The sequence below is a fragment of the Monomorium pharaonis genome, chromosome 8 (assembly GCF_013373865.1).
Source record: "Monomorium pharaonis isolate MP-MQ-018 chromosome 8, ASM1337386v2, whole genome shotgun sequence".
In the NCBI taxonomy this organism is placed as follows: Eukaryota; Metazoa; Arthropoda; class Insecta; order Hymenoptera; family Formicidae; genus Monomorium; species Monomorium pharaonis.
The window spans coordinates 13,068,446-13,085,977 of NC_050474.1; the positions used below are offsets into that span (position 1 = coordinate 13,068,446).

The window sequence follows — 17,532 nt, forward strand, 5'->3', positions numbered from 1 at the left end:
CCTTCTGTACCGAATGTATAATTGATATGTGGGACATTAGAGAGGAAATGAGTGCAATTAGGGAGCATCAAACTGGGGATTCATCTCGAAAATTTGAATTATCGGGCTTGCTCGAACTGTCGTCAACCCGTGTATGTAATAATTCCATGCAACATGTGCCCAGAGTGCGCACTATACAGACTTTTAGTATGAAACCGCACAACATAGATGAGGAGGACATTGAAGATATCAGATATGTTCTTAACAATGAACCGCTAGAAGATTGGGAAGAAGAAGAAGACACGGATGTGCGACGAATATCACCGTGCAATTTATACGTGATCGAGAACTTGGTATAAGTGGAACGCACAACTTGAACGCGTTGCGATACATAGAGTGTATATAAACAATGAATATATTTATAACTGGCCTTATCACGTGAGGCGGAAAATATATATCATGATATTAAATCAGTGTCGGAACTATAAAATCGTGTATCCAGAACATTGTAATCGTTATTGGGCAAAGCAAGTCGCTCAAGAAATGCTATATACATCCGATGCTATGTACATTAAAATTCCTGCTGGTATTGGAAGGTGAATTGGTGAAAAATAACGTGGCTAAAGTGTCTTTTGAAAAATCCTAAAATAACAAATATGCTGTGCACGTACAAGGAGTTTTTTTATGCTCACAATCATTATGATTATAAAAACGATGAGAATAATAATGATAATTTTGAGCATAGGATTAGAGCATATTTTTTCATTTGGCGCGAAAGAGAATGCAAGAAAATGCACTATCAAGCACAAAACTTGGTGCGATACTGCAAATCATGTGGACGCGTCACGTGCAAATACCCGGTGAAGAATGTGATGTAATTTAAGAAGTACGAAAAGACGCTTAAAAAATGGAACATTTTGAGCGCGAGCTGTTGGACCAAATTGACAGGGTCGCTACCTTGAGCGAGTGTTTCGAGTGGTTGCAGCGGTGCGACGAGTGTATCGAACGACTGGAGGAACATAGCCGCGTCAAGCGCCCTCGACTCAACGTTGGACAAAGACAATCTTTGGTGGCAAGAATCGCGCGACTCGTGGGTGAAAAGACACGACTGCAAAGACGTTTCGTGCACGTCGGTGGTAATTACGCGAGTGACAACGCGGACAGACTCGTGTGGCGAGAGATTGACACTGCGTTTGAGTATCGCGTTCTGACAGGAGCGGTTGTCAATGCGAATTATATTGAACTGCGAAAGTTTTTAGAAGACGCTGGTGGTATAGTACTCGAGCGAGTGCGGGACGCTATCGAAAGACACAACTCTGTGAAAGTGAACACTGCGTTCAATGGCGTATTTGTAACGGGCAACAAACGCGCTAATAAAAGTATTACCACGAAAAACAACGATCTCTTTAAAACATCAGACTTGGATGAGTGGTACGAGCGGTGCGTTATCGAGCCCACGTTAGCATCGCTCGAGGAATTTCAAGAACGCGATAGTGGGTGGGCGCTGTCGCGTATACAGAATTTGACTGTAAACGTGAATAAGTACAATTCTATGCGCGCGGGATGTAACGTGACATTACCGCGGGAAATAATGACAAAGCGTGTGGTTGTTAACGTGAAATTGACGGACAATGCTTGCTTCGCGTGGTCTGTGGTAGCCGCTCTATATCCCACACAAAGACATAGTGACAGGGAGTCATCGTACCCACATTATACAAACGTTCTGAATTTCGATGACATTGAGCTTCCAATCGCGTTAAAAGACATTAAAAAATTCGAGAGGCTAAATAATATTTCGGTCAACGTCTACGAGATCCAAAAGGATCAAACTGAAACCTATAAAATTCTCCCGCTGAGACTCTCCAACGACAAGAAGGAGAAGCATGTTAATCTGCTATACGTGCAAGATCCACGCGAAGACAACGTGGGGCACTTTGCATGCATCAAGGATCTGTCTCGCCTAGTGAGCTCACAACTCAGTAAAAAGTAACACAAAAAATATATTTGTGACTGGTGAGTAATAATTTTATAAATGTTATACTAATTGCATAGTTGAAAAATAAAATTTACGCTATTTTTTACAGATGTTTACATTACTTCAGTTTGGCGGAAAAGTTGGATGTCCACAGCGTAGATTGTTAGAAAATGAACGACTGTGCCATCCAACTACCTGCTGAAAACGAGAAATGGCTGAGCTTCCGCAACATTAACAATAAGAAGCGCGTGCCGTTTGTCGTCTATGCCGACCTGGAGTGTACATTGGAGAAGACGGAGAAGGAGGATATGGAAATATCGTACTAGCATCATCATCAAGTATTTAGCTTAGGATATTATGTACACTGTTCGTACGATGATGCGTTATCGGGGTATCGGTTTCGTCGCGATAAGGATTGCGTCGCGTGGTTCGCTAAACAGCTAGAAGAATTAGCGCATCGTGTAAAATCAATTTTATCTGCTAAGGTCCCCATGGAAACTTTATCGAAAGAGCAATGGGAGGCATATCGTAACGCGACGCGGTGTCATATTTGTGACAAGCCGGATTCACACCGGATGATACACGAGTGCGAGATCATTGTCATCTCACCTGTCGTTATCGCGGTCCCGTGCATTCGCTTTGCAACTTGTGTTATCAAAATGTGTTGTACATACCGGTTATTTTCCGTAATTTATCCGGATACGATTCACACTTTATTATCAGGGAAATAGCCACAACGTTCAAGGGAAATATCGATATGCTCCCCGTCACAAAAGAAAAATATATTTCTTTTACGAAGCATGTCATAAGTACCGCCGATGAATTAGACCCACACAATCACATAAAATTACGATTCATAGATTCGTATAAATTTCTCAATTCTAGTCTTGAAAAATTGGCATCATTTCTCGGTAAAGAGAAACTAAAAATTGTACGGAAGGAATTTTCGAATTTATCTAACGAAGAATTCGATTTATTGACTCGTAAAGGCATATTCCCATACGAGTATGTTGACTGTATCGCAAAATTGAAGGAAACGCGTTTGCCATCGCGCGAATTATTCTTTAGTTCGTTGGGGGCGATACCGTGTCCGAGAGCGATTACGCGCACGCCAAGAACGTATGAGATCGGTTCTTTATTTGAACGCTGGGCGAATACAGCGATCTGTATTTGAAAACTGATGTATTGTTGTTAGCCGACATTTTTGAAAATTTTCGTGACATGTTTTGTCGGGATGAAAAAACTAATCTTCACTCCGTAATTTCGCGTAACAGAATATCAGTTTATTTCAATTCGTGATACACTTTACAGATATTGGTTCGCACACGATAGCGCATTTACTTTCCGAATATAGCGTTCGAATATTGGCTCGAGAGCGTCGTACGTTATGGCCACGTGTGGTGACGGAGCCTGTAAGTCCCGGCTCCTGGATCACTTATACACGGGCACTGCGCGTTCTCGACTGATTGGCTGCACGTAGAGTTCGTCGTACGATACAAAAACTGTGTTGTTAACCGCTCGAGTATCCCGACAGGAGTGACGCTCGTCTCACCGGTCCCCTCTTATATACCTTGAGAAGGATTTCGGGAAGATTCTGGTGGTCTCGCGACGCGTCACCGGCCTGCATCGCACGACTTGCCCATGCATGTCCGTTCACGCGAGAACGTTTGATCGTCCGACGCCTCGTGTATAATATGCCTGAATATTCTTGTATTGTTGGACGTGCGTGATCATCGACGCAACATCCTCCCCCCGTTGAGAGGGTATCGATCAATAAGTTGTGGATCCACATCGCATATCGCTTTAATATGTAAGCGCGTACACTCGCATTTATTTTATTTTGAAGCAATTTTATGCACTTTCCTTACGCTCCGGCAACGCCTAGGAGATTGTACTCCGGGCCGACCTGCGTCGACGTTTGGAGACTTTCTCCTTGCGTCACATGACTTCGCTTGAGAAGACGACTTCTCTGTCATGTAGGATCGTGCGCTTCGTGATCACTTTAATATCGAATATGAATATGATCGGAGCTCCTACATTTGTTTGTTTGTTTGTTTGTTTGCGGCCGCAAGTTACATTATATATATTATCTAAGTAGATTTTTTTTTTTTTAACATATAGGTGACAATGCTATTTGTATACGCATACATACAATGCAAACTGAAATTTTATAATGGTATCGCATAAGGCAGCGGGCATAAGAGCTTTGTCGCTCTGTGTAGATTCCCGCTCGCGGTTTTGATTGTGGCGACCCGGTTGACCCCGTCTTTGCCAGGATGCAATTCTATAATTCGCCCCAGTAGCCATTGTGTGCAGGGCAGGTTTTTGTCCTTGATGAGGACGATTGTTCCAGTGGAAAGGTCCGGGCCATCCTTGATCCACTTCGATCGCTGCTGCAATTCGTTCAGGTATTCGAGTTTCCAGCGCGACCAAAAATCCTAGCGGACCTTGGTAATGTGCTGCCAGGTGGACAGGCGGTTGGTGGGAATTTCCGTCAGTCGGGCTTCCGGCAGAGCCATGGTCGCTCGACCGATCAAATAGTGCGCAGGCGTTAACGCCAGTAAGTCGTTCGGATCCGAAGATGAAGGCGTGATCGGTCGGGAATTCAATATCCCCTCGATCTCTACGACAAGGGTGTTGAGCTCCTCGAACGTAAACAAACTGTCTCCAACCACCCGTTTAAAATGATGTTTGAAGAGTTTAACCGACGCCTCCCACAATCCCCCGAAGTGGGGAGCATATGGTGGCGTGAAGTGCCATGTGATTCGGTGATCATTCGCGAATTTAGCCACGTGTTCCTTATGTGTGTCGGAATTTAGGAGGGCATACATTTCTTTCAATTTGTTATTCGCGCCTACAAAATTGGTACCATTGTCCGAATGGATATGCTCCGGCATCCCTCGTCTAGCTACAAAACGCCGCAACGCCGCTATAAATCCGTCAGTGGTTAAATCGCTTACGACCTCGAGGTGTATGGCCTTTATAGTGAAACAGATAAACACGCAGATGTAGACCTTAATTTTCGCTCTGTTTCGAACCTTTCTTTCTTTGATGTAAAATGGGCCGCAAAAGTCTATTCCCGTTTTCGTGAAAGGAACCGCTTCGCGAACACGAGACTGCGGGAGGTCGGCCATTTTGTATTCGTTGGGAACTGCGGAGAAACGAAAGCACCGATGGCAAGTGCGTATGACTTTTCTCACCTGATTACGTCCGTCGAGTAACCAAAATTTTTGTCGAATAAGATGTAATGTCATTTGTATGCCCGCATGATAATGCTTCGCGTGGGTCTCTCTTATAATGTTATCTGTGACTGGATGATAGCTCGGAAGTAATATCGGATGCCTTTGGTCGAATGATGCGTCAGATAAACTGATACGTCCCCCTACTCGAATTAGGCCGTTTCCGTCTATGAATGGATTTAATCGATCGATTTTATGCCTGCGAGACTCAGGTGCTTTATTTTTTACATGTTTGAACTCGTTCGGAAGGCCAATCGATTGTAAAAGCCTTAACACGCGCGTTTCGGCCACCTCGATTTCCTCTACGCATAACGGGCCGGAATACTTCTGTGAGTGCAAAAAACGACAACAGTATGCCACGATTCTTAATAACTTCGCATACGACGAATACGCCCTTAGAATAGTCTCATCATAAACTATTGTAGCTAAACACGAGTTTTGCTTGACTTCCGGAATTTCGATTGGCCGCATCGCTATGCAAGGCCACTTGTGCTCGCGTTCGATTAGCCACGACGGGCCCGTCAGCCAGGTTTTGTTTCGCATGAAATTGTGAGGCAACTGTCCCCTGGATAAGGCGTCGGCCGGATTATTTTCAGATCTAATGTGACGCCAATCGCCCGCGTCGGTGAGAGTCTGTATCTCGGCCACCCGATTCGCGACGAATGTTTTAAGCACGTTAGATGGAGTTTTTATCCAGTGCAAAACTATAGTAGAATCGCACCAGAGCGCGATTTTATTCGGGGCCCTTGAGAAGGCTCGAGGAATCTCTTGTACTAGTTGAGCGAGTAATAGTGCGCCGCATAGTTCGAGACGTGGTATCGTTGTTGTCTTCAAGGGAGCGACCCGTGATTTGGCGCATAATAGTCGGACGGCGACTTGATCTCGACGGTCCTCAGATCGTATGTAAATAGCAGCTCCGTAACCGACGTTACTCGCGTCGCAAAATCCGTGAATCTGATATCCGCAATTTTCATCTATGACTAAATTACGATCGACGGCGAATTGATTAATTACGTCGAATTGTCGCGCAAACTCTTGCCATTCAGTATGCATGCTCTGCGGAACGGATTCGTCCCAATCTAACCCCGACCGCCATATGTCTTGCATTATCCTTTTTGTATGAAGAATTACTGGGCCGAGCAAACCGAGCGGATCGAATATTTTGGCAATTTCCGACAGTAATTTTCGTTTCGTTAACTTCTCCGCGACTTCGATTGGTTTAGCGCAATAGCAAATCTTATCTTCGCGCGTATTCCACGATATGCCCAACGTTTTTAACGCGGAATCTATCTTAAAAATGAAATTCGCATGTTGTGATCGTGTATCTAAATCGTTAATTATTCGCGCATCATTCGAGGCCCATTGTCTTATTGAAAACCCGCCAGCCGCGAGTAGGGCGATAATTTGGTCGCGTATGTTACGACATTCATCGATAGAATTAGCCCCGGTTAGCAAGTCGTCGACGTATAAGTGACTCTTTAGGATTTCGGCCGCCTTAGGGAAAGATGCACGTTCGTCCTCCGCGAGTTTTTGAATCGTACGTATGGCGAGAAATGGCGACGAGGATACTCCGAATGTTAAGGTATTGAGCTGAAAAGTTTCGATTTTCCCTCCTCTACGCCAGAGCACTCGCTGATACCGGCGATCATTTTCATGTACTAATACTTGACGGTACATTTTTTCTATGTCCGCGGTGACAACGTATTTATACGAGCGAAATCTGATTAAATGGGTGAATAATTTGTCCTGTATGGTGGGGCCGACCATTAACATATCGTTCAAAGAAAGGCCGCTACTCGTGGTGGTTGAGGCATCGAACACGATTCTAACCTTGGTCGTATGACTGGAACCTTTTATAACCGGGTGATGCGGCATGTAGTATCCGTCATCGTTTGTATTCGTTACTGGCGACATGTGTCCTAATTCTAAATATTCTTCGAATATGCGAGTGTATTCGGTATTCAGCGCCGCGTCCGCGTTAAGTCGGCGTTCCGAAGCTATTAAACGTTTACTCGCTCCGGGCCGCGAATTTCCTAAATTTTGATCGCTCTTCCGAAATGGCAAACGGACTGTATAGCGTCCCGATTTATCACGTGTAACGGAATCTACGAAGCGTGCCTCGCACTCCGCTTCTTCTTTTGATCTTGGCTTATCGTCATTACTACCTTCGATGGCCCAAAACCGCGTTAATAATTCTTCTAAATTAACTAAGTGACAGCTCGAAAATTTCGAAGGTTTGTGAGTGGTCGTGCTTCCAATAATTATCCAGCCTAAACGCGTCTTTTGCAGACATAAATCATTGTCATCGCGCGATAGATCGATTTGTCCGACGGAGAGCATTGTGACCGTCGCGCCGGATCCGATCAATAAATCTATTGGACGAGGTAGATGAAATTCTGGATCGGCCAAACGAATATTCGATGGTATGTTAATCGTCTCACGAGGGAATACTTCAGAAGGTATCAAATTGGCTATGTTTGGTATAATGAGGCACGTTAGGTTCTTATGGAACTCGTCGTGTATGGACCGTATCGTGATTGAGACTATTCCTTTCGATTTCGTACTCAATGAATCTATTAACCCGACCGGCAAAGAATGCGAAGTTACTGACAAGCGTAGCCGCCGGACGAAACGTTCCGAGATAAAATTGGCCGTTGCGCACGTGTCTAAGAGAGCGCGGCCTTTAACGAGATTATTCCTGTTGTCCTTTACGAATATTGAGGCGCTCGCTATTAATTGTGGGAACGTCGCGGTCGGTAATGGAGACGGATTAGTCTCGTCGCTGCCCGAATTTCGTTGTCATTCTTTTTTCGCGACGTTCGCGGTTGAGCTCTCGGAGCTACCTGCGTTCGGGTATTTTTCTAAATGCAGCAACGTGTTATGACGCTTTCGACAAGTTGAACAGCCCGAGAATCTACACGGTTTGTTTCGGTGAGAACGCAAACAATTGTAGCACAGCTGGGCGCCTTTGACTAATTCGATACGCTTAGGCACTGCCAATTGCTTGAACGCGTCGCACACGTAGAGGGGATGTGCCTTTGTCTTACACGCCGGACAATTCCCCGCTGTATTCGTCACGAAGGCTCGGTTACCTGAAGTTCTTTGTCTTTTTCTCGTTGATGGGTTCGAATCGTCTTTCTCGTTTTCGGATAATTTCGCTCTTTCCCGTTTCGACGCGCTCACTGCCGTTTTGTATAAAAATTCGTACGTCGAGTCGATGCTAGGGAACTCGTCTCTTTCCAGCGTCGCCTCCCACTTCTCACTCGTACGCTTGGGTAATTTTCCTTCGAGCACGTGGACTAGCACTTCGGACGCGATGTGAACGCCTAATGCCTCTAACGATGCGACATGCTGCTGCGTCTCGTCCGCGAGTTTTGTTAGGCCGCTGGTATCTTCGCGTTCTAATCGAGGCGAGTTTATCAACAATGAAAGATGTCGTGACACGAGAATTCGCTTTACCTCATACGCTCGCTCTAACGTTTCCCATGCCCTCGAATAATTTATTCCGTCTATCTCGAAAATCTTTACTTTGTTGGCCGCTTCGCCGATTAAGGCCGCCTTTAAATATTGTAATTTATCGATATCGGACAGGTCGGTTTGCGAGTCTATCATATTTCTAAAGGCGTTTTTAAAAGATAGCCAACCCTCGAAACGACCATCAAATGTCGGCAATGGAGCTTCAGGCAGCTTGGTCTTGCGTTTCCTCGACGGCGAGATCGATCTCACGTCGTCGTGGTTCGACGTGCTGCCCGACGCGCTACCGGTGGATGCTAATGCATTGTCTGCATTCAATATATCCTCAATCCGAGTTGCTAACGCGTAAAACTTATCTTGTATTGCCGTAAATTCGTCCGCATGCCCTCCGTTCGCGTCGGCTAATATGAGTTCGTCGTTAGACTCTTCGAACGCGTGGAACAACGTGGTTAATCGCGCGAGGCGTAATTTTAATGCGGTTTTTTCTAATCTACCTTGATCTAGAAGGTTCGTAAGATTGGTTATTTGTGATTTTAAAGTGGTTCGCTTCTGTACGAGGAGCCTCACCCTATCCGCCATAATTGATCGCAATTGGTAATTATACGGATCGAACGACTCACTTCTTTGCTGACTTGTTTATATGCGCTCGCCTTGGACGCCTTGCTGTTCCTCTGTCTTTGGACGGCCGCTTCCGGTTGCGTGAATGATGTTGGCAAGACCTCTTAATTCACCATCCACGTGTTCGTACGTGTGGGGTGCGGCTTCCACACCTCACAGGAGGCACCAAATGTTTTGTCGGGATGAAAAAACTAATCTTCACTCCGTAATTTTGCGTAACAGAATATCAGTTTATTTCAATTCGTGATACACTTTACAGATATTGGTTCGCACACGATAGCGCATTTACTTTCCGAATATAGCGTTCGAATATTGGCTCGAGAGCGTCGTACGTTATGGCCACGTGTGGTGACGGAGCCTGTGAGTCCCGGCTCCTGGATCACTTATACACGGGCACTGCGCGTTCTCGACTGATTGGCTGCACGTAGAGTTCGTCGTACGATACAAAAACTGTGTTGTTAATCGCTCGAGTATCCCGACAGGAGTGACGCTCGTCTCACCGGTCCCCTCTTATATACCTTGAGAAGGATTTCGGGAAGATTCTGGTGGTCTCGCGACGCGTCACCGGCCTGCATCGCACGACTTGCCCATGCATGTCCGTTCACGCGAGAACGTTCGATCGTCCGACGCCTCGTGTATAATATGCCTGAATATTCTTGTATTGTTGGACGTGCGTGATCATCGACGCAACATGACAAATGTGTCGAAAGTTATGGTCTCGACCCCGCACATTACTATACATTACCAGGATTCACGTGGGACGCAATGCTTAAATATACGCGTGTCAATTTCGAGTTGCTCACCTACATCGATATGGTAATGTTTATCGAGCGCGGTATACACGGAAGTCTGAGTCAATGTTCCGGCAGATACGCGCAGGCTAACAACAAGTAAATGCAGACGTACGACCCATCGAAACCATCGTCGTACCTTATGTATTTCGATGTGAATAATTTGTACGGATGAGCAATGTGTCAGCCGTTGCCCTATGGAAAATTTCGATGGGTTGAAGACGTTTCAAATTTTGACGTGAACGCGATCGCTGTTGATTCGCCCACAGGGTACATTCTCGAAGTCGATCTGGAGTATCCGCAACATCTGCACGATCGACACACTGACCTACCGTTCTGCCCGACGCGCGATAAGCCGCCTGGCAAGCGAGAATATAAACTTTTAGCGACCTTGCACGATAAGAAGCGGTACGTCATTCATTATCGCAACCTGCAGCAATGCACTCGTCATGGTCTCCGCGTAACACAGATACATCGTGTATTACAATTCGTTCAATCCAGTTGGCTCCGCGATTATATCGAGTTAAACACACAATTTCGTACCCTTGCGAAAAACGATTTTGAGAAAAATTTATATAAATTGATGAATAACGCCGTATTCGGAAAAATTATGGACAATGTGCGCAATCACGTAGATGTAAAACTTTTAACAAAATGGACAGGACGGTACGGTGCAGAGGCAATGATCGCTAAACCAAATTTCCACAGTCGCAGTGTTTTTGCAGAAAATTTAATTGCAGTCGAACTCCGAAAACTTGAGGTGAAATTCAACAAGCCGATTTATGTAGGTATGTGTATACTAGACATATCAAAAATTTGCTTGTATGAATTTCACGAGTACATGCTACCTTTGTACCATGACAAATCTAGAGTCATGTACACAGACACTGATAGTCTCGTGTACTACATTGAGTGTGACGACCTATATGAAAATATGAAACATGATATTACAAGGTTCGACACGAGTGATTACCCGACTGGTAACGCGTACGGTATGCCTCTTGCGAACAAGAAAGTTCCCGGGCTAATGAAGGACGAAAACAATGGCGCGATAATGACCGAGTTCGTTGGACTCTGAACGAAAATGTACGCGTTAAAAGTGGATGGAAAGAATGACACTAAAAAGGCAAAGGGTGTAAAGTGTAACGTTGTCGCAAGAACGACTACACGCGGTGTCTGCAAGATGAGATAGAGATGACGCGTCATCAGTCGTGCATACGATCTAAATTGCATGAGGTATACACGGTACGTGAAACGAAAATAGCTCTGAGTCCATACGACGACAAGCGGTATCTTGTACCTGATTCGGTAAAAACGTTGCCGTGGGGGCATTATCAAATATCTTTGTAATATATTTTTGTATTGTACAGGCATTTTATATTTTATGTATTTTATGTACTTTACATTTATTTTTTAATGTCACATCTTGCGTTTCGCATATTTTATAGTTTATATTTTATGTATTTTACGTGGTATGTATTTTTAAAAATTATTTGATAATTTATGTGCAACGTTAGAAATGGATGATGGAAGGATAATAAAGATGCTTCATATGTATGTCACAAAGAAATTATATATTTTTTATATAATGTATGCATTACATTTTTTATATGTTTATAATAAAAAACAATTTTTATACTGATTAAATAACATTGTCTTTGTGTATCCATGAATTGTGTGATCCATCGAATCCCAACCATTTGACATAAACCTCGTCTCCTTTCCTGCGCAATACTTTCTCTACCAGAAATACGTCCGGGTGAGTTGCGCGATGCAACTCATGCTCGTAGAACGCTCCAGCGATAGATGTTCCGCGATAATTCTCGAGTAAATAAGTTATGGGGTTGGTACGCTGCACTTTAACGATCTTGAACACCTCGGTTGTCCAATTTGGTGTGTAACCTTTCTCGAAAATCGTCTTGTACTTGCTCACGCGTACAGAGTCACCTACTTTGAATTTCGCTGGACCAGCAATCTTTATAACGCCGTATACCGTATCCAAGAGTCTTTCAGCCATCGTGGGAGTTACGTCGACGGGTCGCACACCGATCGTTCGGTGCTTTCGAACGTTGTAATTCGACACGAGACGTGATAACAGGTCGATCCACTTGTAATTACCGTTGAGCGTAAACTGCTTCCACATATCGTTCTTCAGCGTGCGATTAAAGCGTTCGACGACCGACGCCTTCATTACCGAGTACGTGGAATAATGGTTAATGTCATGTTTTTGCAATAGTTTCTGCACGTCGGCGTTGTAAAACTCCTTCCCCATATTGGTTTGTAAATTTCTCGGACGTCTGCCGCTCTCTCGAATTATCTCAGCGATAGCGTCAGCTGTCTCGCTTCCACCTTTGCTCTTGAGCGGTATAGCCCACGCGTACTTGCTCAACACATCGATGACGGTGAGTATGTAGTGGTAACCTTTGTTGAAACGTGAATACGGAATCATCTCGACAATATCGGTCTGCCACAGATCATCGTATCCTCGAACTATGACGTGTCTCCGTGGAAAATTTTTTCTTGCTGAAGCGTGCAGTTCCTCGACGAGTCGTCATTTTTCGGAACTAACATTAGATTTCGGTAATTTCATATTTGATATGATGTATTAGGTGACACCATTCAACTGGTTCGTTTTGATGATACGCGAGTTAATTTATAATAAGACCTGCCTCGCGAAGTTCTTCGATGATGGACAGCATCTCGTTGTCGTGAGCGTTATGACCGGCCCGATGCGAGGCTTCGAGCAACCGTAGACGATCCACCAGTTCGTTAGGATCGTCCTAATGCACGTAATCGATCATGTTGTCGTTTAGTGTCATAGCGCGAGTTAATTCCTTTCCGATTGCATCATCGTTTGGTGTCATAGCGCGAGGTAATCCCAATCCGCTCGTAAAATCATATTTTAATAACGATGCAATTATATATTTATACTTGTATCCCTTATTGGCTAATAATCGGCCGTGTGTAACGTAATTACGTTTATGCGCGTTTGTAGCCAACAATATATCTTTGTACTTTCGTTTATCGTTTTCCGTGTAGACTGAATCATTGGGATATCGTTTAAAGATCAGTTCGTAAAGACCATGTGTACCAACGTATTTTACATCACCGATAATTATGTGATCACTACTGTTGACGTCGAACGTTTTATTACTCAGCATCATACCATCCTTCTCTAAACGAACACTGTACACGGTATCCATAATTTCCTTTTTTCACCACGACCGCTGAGGAAATCTCCGATGTACTTTTGACCCAGCGGCCCCAAGTGCTGGGATAACGTTTCTATACCTTCTGACGTTTGTAATCGATTTCGAACGGTTGTTGCAAACGAATCGTCGGCAGATTCAAAAACAGTCTCAAGAACCTTGTTTAACGGTTTCAGAGCTTCAATCGTTGATTGTACAGCTATTGTACGCGGTGTGGACGTTATCGCTGACGGATCTATCGCGTCGTTGGACGTACGTTGCACCGACGGCGATGGTATATCCATTGCATCGTTTAACGTATGCTGCACCGACGGCGACGGTAAATTCATTGCCTCGTTTGACATATATCGCATCCATTTGTTCGATTCATTTAATGCATGGTCCACTGAACTGTCTTTTCGTTTTCTCTTATTTTGTATCACATTCTTCTGGATGAACAATGTTTCGATGCCTATGTCATCGACACGCGGTTCTTCCTTTATCACGCGGACGCCGGAATTATCAACGATCTTTTGCAGCGGCTCGATGAGCGGCTCGAAGTGTCTCTTCGCCGCGATATTCTCCTCGATCCTACCGGTCTTCAAAGCACGATGTTTCTTACGAATCGATTCGCTCGTTTTCTCAATCTCCTTCGCGAATTTTCTCGCGCTCGCGCTCGCGCATATCGTTGTTCATGTTGACAGAGAGCGTCGATCGCTCACGTTTCATCCCCAACGAAGTATTGATAACGACTAATCGCTCCGCAGCACCGCGAACTCTTTAAATCCTCTTCTGTATCGTCCGTTAGTAAGTGAGCTATCCTTGTCTATTACTAGGAATCCATTATCACGCTGCCAACAATCGTGACATAACGTACAAAAATCATCGTACGACATATCGGTGTTAACATGATCGTTGTACACATGCTTTAAGTTGGTACCATCCTGTTTAAACAGGATCAGCAGGTTTGCGTTGTTGCGTATAAGATGTTTAGGTATTCTCGCATACGATTGACAAAGATAAAAGCAATTTATGTTCGAGTGCCGACCAATCGCAAAATACTCTCTCACGGCATCCTGCTTGTCGCACGCAATATCGTCGAAGACGAAAATTGAGTTTGGACGCGCTTCACACGGCGGAATGACGTCACAGTTATTGGAGAATGTAAAATAGTTAATTTCATTCATCGATCTTAACAAATTCTCCAAATACCAATATTTCGGCTGTTGCAAAGATTTCGAGTACACGTCACGTTCTCGAAACGTACACCGTGCGGACATTCCAACAAGTTTATCATAATGTTGGTTTTACCGCATTTCGATGGGCCACAAATAATCGCGCGTATGGTAGTAGGCAGCATCGCGCCATGCTTGCGCCTCTCTCCGTCATCCCCCATTAGTCGTAACTTGTCATCGTAATTCTTAACGCATATCGTCAACGGCTGTCGCACAAATCTCATATTTTCGGAATCTAACTGTATGGTGGAATCGAACGCCCTATTTATAGGCGAGTAAGTGCAGCGTATGTTGTATATGAGTATGTGTGCGTGTGTGTATGTGAATGCAGCATACGGATAGAGAAAGCGCAAAGAAAGAAGATAAGCTCGTCGCGGCACGTATCAATGGCCGCGCGAAGAAGAAAGATAAGCTCGTTGCAGCGTGTATCAATGACCGCGCGGGCGTGACGCTATACCTTGCAATGGCTGGGCGTGATCGCTGTGTTTATCAATAGTCGGGCCCACCTTATCGCTGTGCGTACTAATGGGCGATCTTATTGAAGACAACTGCTAAATTAATATTAAATTAATATTAAATTAATATAATTCAACATAAATTAACATACATACATGTTTTTTATTGTATAAAATTAATATATTACTACATGCGTTTAAAAGAGTTAGCAACGACTGAACGTTTTATTCACGTTATTAACGTTTTAACATAACTTGTAACGTTCGTTCATGTACTTCTTACGTTCGTTCACATACTTTCCACGTTCGTTCACATACTTTCCACGTTCGTTTCACGTTTGTTCATGTACTTTCCACGTTCGTTTACGTACTTCTTATGTTCGTTTCACGTTTGTTCATGTACTTCATACGTTCGTTCACGTACTTCATACGTTCGTTCACGTACTTCTCAAGTTTGTTCACGTACTTCTCAAGTTCGTTTCACGTTCGTTCACATACCTTTCACGTTCATTTCACGTTTGTTTTAAACATCTTTACGTATATGTATAACCGTTTTTATGTACATATGTATAACCATTTTACGTATGTTTAACATCTCTCTTATATTTTTTGCTTTATTCAGAACGAAACATGCCGCGATATATGCCGGGACTATTTATAGGCACGTAACATCGCGCATTGCTCAGTATCAAACATGTATCTCATACTGTCACATCCCTCCGATATACTCGAATTGAGCGCCGAGCAGTTACAATTCGTGCCGAAACCTATTTTGCTACGCGTGTGTGGCAACTATATCGAACACGTGTGGGACAGACTTCCGGAACATATAAGGGCTGATCCAGAGATTCAAAGTTATCGTTGTTGCTACGAGCATTACAATCAACCGTGGCAGCGGACGCACATTGATGGACCCGCGCCGTTGATCAGAAATTGTGTCGAATGCCAGCTGTCGCAACAGTAAAACGTGGCTGTGGTCAACTGCTGAATCGCGCGATAAACGCTCTTCCTTTCGAACTACATATTCCCGGTTACCAGTTTTGCGGTCCGGGTACTCGGCTGAAAAAGCGATTGGCCAGAGGTGACCAAAGTATAAATCCGCTCGACGCGGCGTGTCGCGAACACGACATTGCGTACTCCCAAAGCAACGAGCTCGCCGACAGACACGCGGCGGACAAGATACTCGCGGACAAAGCGCTAAAACGAGTAATCGCGAAAGATTCACCTCTCGGGGAAAGAGCAGCAGCTGCTGCTGTCTGGGCAGCCATGAAAGCCAAGATGAAAATCGGTATGGGTATGAAAAAGAATTCAACGAAAAAATTGACGAAAAAAAAAACGTATACTTCAGACTGCAAAACGAGGCGGTGCATTACCGATTTTACCAATATTGGGTGCACTCGGATCCTTGATTGGTGGAGCGGCTGGTGTGGCAAAGGCGGTGAACGACAACAAAGTTGCGCGACGTCAGCTCGAGGAGTTACAGCGTCACAATCGCGCGATGGAAGGTCACGGCTTATACCTCGCCCCGTACAAACGCGGACGAAGACTGTATCTCGCCCCGTACAAGCATGGAAAAGGTGTACAGAAGAAAAAAAAACGTCGAAGAAACATTAACATTACCCGCAGGTGCGACGATGAACGTACAATTGACGCAACTGGCAAAACGTGCGCGTATTCCATATTTCAGAGGTGTTTTCATGCGTAATGCGTTACCGACAAGTGGTGCACGTCTAAACGAGAGTGGTATCGTAAATTTGGACGATACGGCAGGCCCCGGTACTCACTGGGTGGCGTACGCAAAGAGGGGTAACCGCGTCGCGTATTTCGACAGTTTCGGCAATCTTCGACCGCCTAGAGAACTAGTGCATTATTTTGGGGGCGGAGTGACAAGGATCGAGTACAATCGAATGTCCTATCAAACGTACGATCAGAGCATTTGTGGACAACTCTGCCTGCAGTTTCTCCAACGCGTGTGAATTTAAAAAGCTGAACTAATATCGCAAAGACTCAGTATTTCACCACCATCATGTCGCTGACGTTTACCCTGAGCGGCAAGAGCAGCGTTCTCGCGGCACACTATTCTCCGGCTATAGATTTGAGCAACGATGACTACGAGCTCGGTCTAGCAATTTTTGAAACCTATAACACGATACCGAACGTGAATGCCTCAAACAATACGTTTTACTTTGACGAAGACAACACAGAAATTACGATTCCCGAGGGATCGTACAAACTGCGAGCTATAAACAAATTTTTAAAACGCGCAATTTCGCGAAAACGTCCGCAACACGACGAAAGTCGTTCTGGTGACGTCACGCGTGGGGACAACGATGATGATGATGATGACGGGGAGTATCCGATAACCAGTGTTGGGTAAGATACTTTTAAAATGTATCTCGATACAGATACAGATACTTATAAAAAAATGTATCTAGATACAGATACAGATACACAAATCAAAATGTATATAGATACAGATACTTAGATACTTTAAAAGTATCTCAGATACGTATCAGATACTCTTAAATTATTCAAATAAAAAAATCTAAAAAATTTAAATGTTTGTGCGCAACACGAA

General features: G+C 44.3%; 2 protein-coding genes across 2 annotated transcripts; one reads left to right on the forward strand and one right to left on the reverse strand.

Annotated features, from left to right (window-relative positions):
- The first annotated feature begins 886 nt into the window (after positions 1-886).
- LOC105840361 lies at positions 887-2,534 on the forward strand. Its single transcript, XM_036290867.1, has one exon. It carries the CDS (start codon positions 887-889, stop codon positions 1,967-1,969), a length of 1,083 nt encoding a protein of 360 aa, XP_036146760.1. The 3' UTR covers positions 1,970-2,534.
- A 1,858-nt stretch (positions 2,535-4,392) lies between these two features.
- On the reverse strand, positions 4,393-7,533 carry LOC105828490. The gene has a single exon (XM_012666842.2). The coding sequence runs from the start codon at positions 7,531-7,533 to the stop codon at positions 4,393-4,395; it is 3,141 nt and encodes a 1,046-aa protein (XP_012522296.2).
- Between the last annotated feature and the right edge of the window lie 9,999 nt (positions 7,534-17,532).

Excerpts from the sequence above, each read along its gene's own strand:
- LOC105840361 (XM_036290867.1), top strand. The coding sequence starts at position 887 with ATGGAACATTTTGAGCGCGAGCTGTTGGACCAAATTGACAGGGTCGCT.
- LOC105828490 (XM_012666842.2), bottom strand. The coding sequence starts at position 7,533 with ATGCTCTCCGTCGGACAAATCGATCTATCGCGCGATGACAATGATTTA.